The sequence below is a fragment of the Penaeus vannamei genome, chromosome 30, assembly GCF_042767895.1.
Source record: "Penaeus vannamei isolate JL-2024 chromosome 30, ASM4276789v1, whole genome shotgun sequence".
Taxonomy (NCBI): domain Eukaryota; kingdom Metazoa; phylum Arthropoda; class Malacostraca; order Decapoda; family Penaeidae; genus Penaeus; species Penaeus vannamei.
In genome coordinates this window covers 5,806,589-5,814,088 of record NC_091578.1, presented here as the reverse complement: position 1 = coordinate 5,814,088, position 7,500 = coordinate 5,806,589, and the positions used below count along the sequence as shown (strand labels likewise).

General features: G+C 35.1%; 1 protein-coding gene across 2 annotated transcripts in view; it reads right to left on the bottom strand.

The window, feature by feature from the left end:
- LOC113828393 (gamma-glutamylcyclotransferase) overlaps positions 1–7,500 on the bottom strand; it is a 17,674-nt gene that overhangs the window by 1,247 nt on the left and 8,927 nt on the right. The window contains exons 2-6 of one of the 2 annotated variants that reach the window (XM_070142868.1): positions 7,021–7,132; positions 6,318–6,461; positions 5,648–5,781; positions 5,198–5,378; positions 1–3,214 (exon numbers count right to left, since the gene is read on the bottom strand). The exon at positions 1–3,214 is cut by the window's left edge and continues 1,247 nt beyond it. In XM_070142868.1, coding sequence (XP_069998969.1) covers positions 3,122–3,214; positions 5,198–5,378; positions 5,648–5,781; positions 6,318–6,452 — 543 coding nt within the window. In that variant the 5' untranslated portion in view covers positions 6,453–6,461; positions 7,021–7,132 and the 3' untranslated portion in view covers positions 1–3,121. The remainder of the gene's footprint in view (positions 3,215–5,197; positions 5,379–5,647; positions 5,782–6,317; positions 6,462–7,020; positions 7,133–7,500) is intronic. The other variant, XM_027381359.2, reaches the window with a different exon arrangement.

The window sequence follows — 7,500 nt, the reverse complement described above, 5'->3', positions numbered from 1 at the left end:
TATGCCACCATGCCAACATAATGCAACACTGCTAATCCTCACATCCACATATCTGCAGTGACAGTAATAAAGTACATATCTGCACACAAACATGTTTTCTAAATAAATCAATGTGCTTTTTTATCATGAATGTTATGGTTTTGGTACACTAAACTTCACTACTCAGTTTAAATCACAAAGTGTTAAAATGTAAATAATATTACAATCACGACTTGTAAATCAATGTTTTTCTTTAAGGACCTATGGCATGTCATTAATATTCAGCCATATATGTTCAGAGTAAAAGTGATTTTTATTCACATACATATGTTAAGAATACAGACAATTAAATACAGAGCAACAAACATTTCTCTCTTCACAGTCTTTACCGAACAATTTAAACAGGACAAACAAAATCAGTTTTGTTACAGAAAACTACAAAAAAATAGGAATGCATTACAATTTGGTAAAAAGTTAGGATAAAAAATAAAGGCAAAAAAACTAAAAAAAATATATATATATACACATCCTTCTGAAATGTAACCATAAAATCCCAAACCTGTATCGACCAATACTGTGCCGAGAGTTTTCCTTTGAATGACACTAAATCTTATCACCACCTTGTGCCTCTGAATACACCTTGAAATAACTTGAAATACCAAAATAATTACATTGAGTGTCCTGACAAAGCCTCAATTTAAGAGACTTGCTTGCAGTTACAGACAATAAGAAATGCATACTGGTAGGAATGAAGGCATTGCACCAAGCAGATTTTTTCTGCTGCGAGACGGTTTCGTTTACACAGTTAAATGCCATAGTGGAAAGAAATACCCACTTTACAATCATTCAGTGCCCAGGCGTACTGTTTCTCTGATTGTCCTGTTCATTACTCTTCTTGTGGTTAAAAGAAGAACATTAACAATGATGAAGAGATAGAGATAGAACCATTTGTAAAAGTCAAAGAGAGCAAATAACAAAATAATGTAAAATTTAGTTACCTTGCATATACAATAGACCACAGAACATTAACAGCATTCAAGAACATCCATCACAAGTTCCTCTTATCAATAAAACTTTCTTCTCTCCTTTGGCATCCACTTGACCATAATCATCTCCCTTAGTTTATCTAACCTTAATGTAACTGACTCTTTATTTTCATAGACTTACATAGAGGTCTTAATCTTATGCACAATTTCATATCTCTAGTTTTAAATATAACCTTCCTTAACAATAACTCCATTTGTTTCTTTGGCAGTCTTTCAAAACTGTAATATAGATGCCCAAATTTTCATCCTTACTTTATAGGAAAAAAAACTTCTGAAGGTTGTTAACTTATTTCATATTTCCTACTAGCTGATTTTCATGACTGAAATTATGAAAAATAGTATTGAAAAGAAAAGAAAAGAAAAAAAACATATTGCAATTAAATATAAACTTCCCAGACCATGACCCTCAAAGTTCTGGTTTATATCAACATGATTTCTGTTTAAATTGGTTCTTGTGACTTTTATCCAGCACCATGAAGTGATTTTGGTGTTTCATGTAACTGTTGACTTTGCACTCAGCCAGTACCAATCTTTTTGAAATAAACAAATGCTATTAAAATGATAAGAGCAATCAATTATACACTGCCATTTGTAAACTAGAACTGCCAAGGGGACAATATACAAACAAAACAAAGTTACTGGGGAAAAAAGATTTACCCAAAGTTACTTTTCCATAAACTGATGTGGTTGAGAGGGTTGAAGGCCTATTCACAAGCCTACTTCTTTGAATCCCTTAACATTAAGGAACTGCAGGGATTTTTACTTTTTGGGTATATCTACGTTCTCTGAGCTGAGTGAGGAGAAGTGAGCAGAGAACGGCTTATCATAGTCTACACCAGACCATCACACTAACCTAACAATCCACCAAATATTGGTTAGCACTTGATACTGTCTGGCCTCTAAATCCATGCTACAACGTATGGGAACCTCCATGGTAATTGAAAGAGTGTGGTTAAGAATGCATTGAAACACCTTGTTACATTGTTATTGTAGTAATGCGACCTGACCTTACTCGCAGGGAAGAGTGCATCAGCTACAAGCGAAGGGTCATTTTGTGAGCTAGCCTGCATTCCTACTTGCTACTTGGCTGATGGGAGCACTGTCGAGCTAGGAATGGTTACTGGGCTACAGAGGCTAGATTATGACAGGGAAGTCTTGATATGTCTACAAGATGCCAAATCAATACCATTAAGAATATTGCAACTGACAATACTGATATTGCAAAAGGAAAGTACATTACTGTCATCCGGTTGCAATAAAACAAGTGATCATCTCCTAACATTAATGAGTATGTAAACTGAATGCATACCAAACTAGTCTAGCAGAACAAGACAAATCCACTTCACCTTAAGAACATATATTCATACCCAATATCTTACTGCTGGTGCTTTTCCATTTATCAAAATTTGTTTATAACAGTCATGGAAATATAAATGATACTGCTACCATAAAAATGTATACGATAACAAAATCTCTCCTTACCAAAATAACATTTTACAAATGGCATGCAAACTATAATGGACAAAGAGCAATTAAGAAAAATAGTGTAACCATCTAAAGAAAGAGAGAGAGAAAAAAAAGGAAAACAGTTTTGACTGTTTCTCTTACTCGATCTCCTCCTGATGCACGTGCTCAAATCTCAGCTGCCATGAAACAGTCATATGCATGGCAATTTAAAGTGAACTATATTCAGTGACTAGAAATAATAGGATAGAACACAACACATGATCTATTACCAGTAAAATATGAGGAAAATAATAGTAATATTTTTATGATGTTATTACTAACATCAGTTTCATAAATTAACATGTATATAAGGTCATTAGATTACATCAATACATTAACCTAAACACATCAAATGAAGTATCTATTGTCTTAGATATTCAAATATAAATTATAAAAGCTGATCTCAGACCAACTTTATAAATAAATAAATAAATATAACACTCAACAAATAAATATCAGAACTCACATTTAAAACACCTAACCAAAATACACAGTCTTAACAATTTAAAACTCAACATCTTCCACCTTCAAGATGCTTAATCTGTTCCTTAAAACCAAGCAAACAGTTTAGACCGTAGCGATGCCGACACTTAATCAGCATTCTGCTTATTAATATTCAGGTTGACTTCCACCTTGCCCTTGTAGCCATTGTGCTCGATGCCCTCCAGGAAGTCTATGTAATCCTGGAATACAGAACAACCTCAGTATTATAGTCAGACCATCACCACAACTAGCATCATCATAATCTTTTTCTACCAGTATTATCATTCTCAAATAACTGCAATTCGTTTAAATAGAGGGCCCTGATTTTCATCACAGTATAAAACACTTATGGTAAAGGAGCAAAAGCACACTGAGTGGCCAAATCAGCTTGAATAAAACTGAACAGTTTACAATGCTTAACTGGTCAAATACAGCCTGAAGTCTCCAGAATCTGTACATTCAATTATCAGTCACACAGTAGCTAGTGAGTGCTTTTATAACACATGATTAAACATTCTAATATTTCTCTGAAGGCAGTATAAAAAAAATCTACATATATATAGAAGTAAACTAAAGGACAAGGCACTACTGACCCCCCCACCCTCCCAACACTTATGGTATAGTGACATGTTAAAAAATAATGAGGGCATCGCAGTTACTAAATGTTCATAAGTCCATTATTACCAAGTGCACACTGGTTACATAGATTTATCTTATTTATGTGTGGTAATAGTATAGTCTAAGTTCTCATTACATTAAACTGAACTGCAGATTGTATACCACATTTTATCATTGTTATATAACATTATTTGGTTTATATAATACTACTGCACCAATATTATAAAGAAATCACATAAATAATAAAGAGACATAAGATGTTGCTGAATAAAACCTACTTCAAATGAAATCTTTAGGAAATGAGATATAAATATATATGTTAACTACTACACTGATTATCTTACTTCCTATTCATTTTCTTTCTTTATCTCTCATCGAGTCTGGATATCACTAAATAAAAAAAAATTACAAACAAGGTGGGTTAAGGCAGAGTTCGGTCTCAGCATGCTTAAAAGCCTTGTATAAAGTTATAATGTCATAACTTAAGTCATATCATATTTTATGTTAAGTTAAATAGTCTGATAAATAATATGGCCAGAAATAGTCTTTAAAGAAATCATAATGCTACAACACAACTAGTCTTAAGTCTTACTAAACTAAAATGCCCCTCTTAATATTTCAAGTCAGATTATGTATACAAAATGAATCTTTATGAAACTATTAGTGATAAACTATCCATGCGAGTGCCTTTAAATGTGTCACCAAGTGGTTAATCTTTCAGCTGTAATCATTAATCGCAAGCAAACAATCTTTTTCATTCCCATGTTCATCAACACGTGTAATTACCACCTACCCTAAAGTGGCAGTAAGTGTCAGCAATCAAGTGAAAGCCGAACTGCGACACATGAGTTCTGTATGATTTATTTGTATTGCAGCGGTAATTTATAAATCTATTTGTATAATTTAATTTTTTGGCAACTAGTCCTGGAGCGAAGGGATATTTTGGGGGTCGAGAGGGCCCATAAATCACTTGCTTGATTTTTGTAGTTAAAGGCCCTATATTTGAGACTGGTGTTAAATTTCACCACTGATTAACCTCTGGTGACCTTGACCTTTGTAATTAGTGGTCATGCTTACATTCATCTTGTAGCTTACTTCCAAAGCTACAAAATGAGTGGTCATACATGACTATGCTTAGTTCAAAAGTTATTGTTATTCTAGTTTCTCCTACCCCCAATTTTTTATGTATCCAAGGGTGCTGACTTTTCAGACAAAACACTGAATAGCTCCATTATTACCCTCACAAAAAAGATGTCCCAGGAGACCCCCTACAAAAAGCAAGAGTGTGATTTAGGAGCCCTCTTGACCCCCCAAATACCCCTTGGCTCCTGTATTATACCTGGGTCTACTGCTTCCATAGGTTGTTATATCAAAAGAGTAACTTCTGTGGGAGAGCATACATTTGTCAATTCTTATAGGTCTGGATGGACTTATTCTTTTCTGGAAAACACTCTGTTTCGCATTATCAAGTGATATTAAGCACCAACAGAAAGAGGAACACATTCAGTTGGCCACCCCAGCCTACATCTTGATCAACAACATTTTCTTATTCCTCCACCTCTCACCTTAGGAAGCCCATTTTCTTTGGCACCTCGCAAGATGACATCCAGGTAGACGAAAGATGGTCGTCTGTCTTTCTCCAGGGGCCGTATGAGCTGGTATGAGCGAGCTTTCACCATCTTCCCGTCAGACGCCTCAACATCTACTTCGATGGCTTTGTACACGCCATGGTCAACACCTTCTTGCCTGGAAAGTATAGTTTATATATCTATTGGGGATAAAAACTATTTCAAGCCACTAGAAGCCAGTTTTTTGTATTTTACTAAATTACATGAAATGCAGATTAAATCAGTGATACATTTTCCACAACAGGTGCCTCCCCTTTCCTAAAGTCTATGGCTATGTTTCCGGATGCATTCCTTTCAACTCATATCCATGTGAAAGTAATCCAAAGCATGAAAAATTACGTTTCAGCTAACAATGATTTTGTCTTCAAAGTTTCTAAATCCTCTTACTTATCCAGGTGCTTCATGTCCTCATTGGCAATTTCCCAGAGGACTCCATACAAGTGGTTGCCGGGGTCTTCCACAATGGTTGCAGCTGCTCCCTGCCACCGCTGACTGAAGTAGTTGAAGTCCAGACGGTAGTCCTAAAGATATAGAATTATAAACACACAAATACAGTAATGTATGCACAAAGATGAACTGGAAAACAGCCACAATAAAAAATGAAAACAGATTCCAATGTTTCAAAGTTGTCAAAGAGTCCCTCTTCAGATGGATAAATAACTGGTTATTTAACCATCCAAAGAGGAACTCTTGATGAGTTTAACATATTATTATTTTCATTTCTTATTATGCTCTTTTCCTACTTAAATTAAATTATATAACATTAAGCAATTCTTAAGAAAAGGAGCTAATCTTACACCTGTTCTTACACCTTCAATGATTCTTTAACCACATTAAATCAAGAGTAAAAATCCCATTTAGTTCCAACATGTCAAAGAATAAATGTATATCCATACATTTTCTATAAATATATACTTCATGGAGAGCACTACACAACCAAAAAATATATCGTAAGGAATTTAGTTTTCAAAGCTTATGATACCATAAAAGAAGAACAAATAAAACCAACAATAGCAACAATCCACACGAAGTAAAAGTATTAACACGCGGCACTCACCTTCAGCTTGCCGATGTCCACCATCTTAGCTGAAGGATTGTTAATGTGGATGCGCTCAGTGAGGAGGTTAGAGCCATAGGCAAAGTAGAGGAAGCAGTTGCAGGAAGCCATTCTCGTGACAGACGCAATAGACATTTGAAGTACCTGAAGCAAAGATTGCAAAGAATAACCTATGGCTCATTCTCACATCAAAACTCCTCATTCTCTATACATTTCTAAAAACCTGTAGCAATGCCGAAGGAGGTCTGTCACCCCACTTTTGAAATAATGTAGTCACTGGTTTGATTAATTGCCCTATTCTAATGATCTATCCTCTAAGGCATTGTTGTCCAAACTGGGGTCCGCAATATAGATCATAAGGGTACGTGAACAAATAAGGAACACACACGCCTCACTTCTCACATTTGTTGTGAGTTGTGTAAGTATTTTTCAAGCATTTTGTTATTAAATCATCTTTTTTATTCATGTATCAAATATGAACTTATTGACCAACATTTCTGCAATGCAGCCTTTTCATAATTAGTATATTATTTGTGTTATCCTAAATAAAAATGGGGGGGGTACGTAACAGTACAAGAAGGTAATAAAGGGTATAATAGGCGAAAATGTTTGGACAACACTGCTCTAAGGTGTTAGGTGTGAAGTGTAAGAACACAACATCTTGCATTATTCCTAATCACAGGCTGACTACTTTATCTCTTACCAGGTGCTTTGGCAAAGTGCCGGATGATGCTTGTTGATCTGTGATGTCTGAACTGAGGCAAAGTTCACCTTCAGCTCAAAAGCACACGACCAAGCCTGAATGCAAAGCCCTGCTGAGAGAGCTACTGGCTAGGTGTCATATCCCAGCAACCAATTGACTCTTAGGCCTAACACCCAGCCCAAAAATAAGCCTGTAGGGTAGGCCTAACTAAGCAGATATATCAAATACAACACAATATGGGGTTAAATACTTCAAGAACGTGTATGATGTGACTACCAAAGTGTTAGATTTTCAAGAAAATTTCTTTAGTAAACTGTACTTTCATTTCCAAAGCTTATCTAAAAGGCTTGTTTAAACTTAGCTGTACCAGAAAAAATCTATGATTTTACAGGATATCTCAAAACATTTTTTTTCTTTTTTCACAAATCATTGTCCCATGAATTCAAACCACAATCGTTAATAAAGAAACAGAAGCATGCA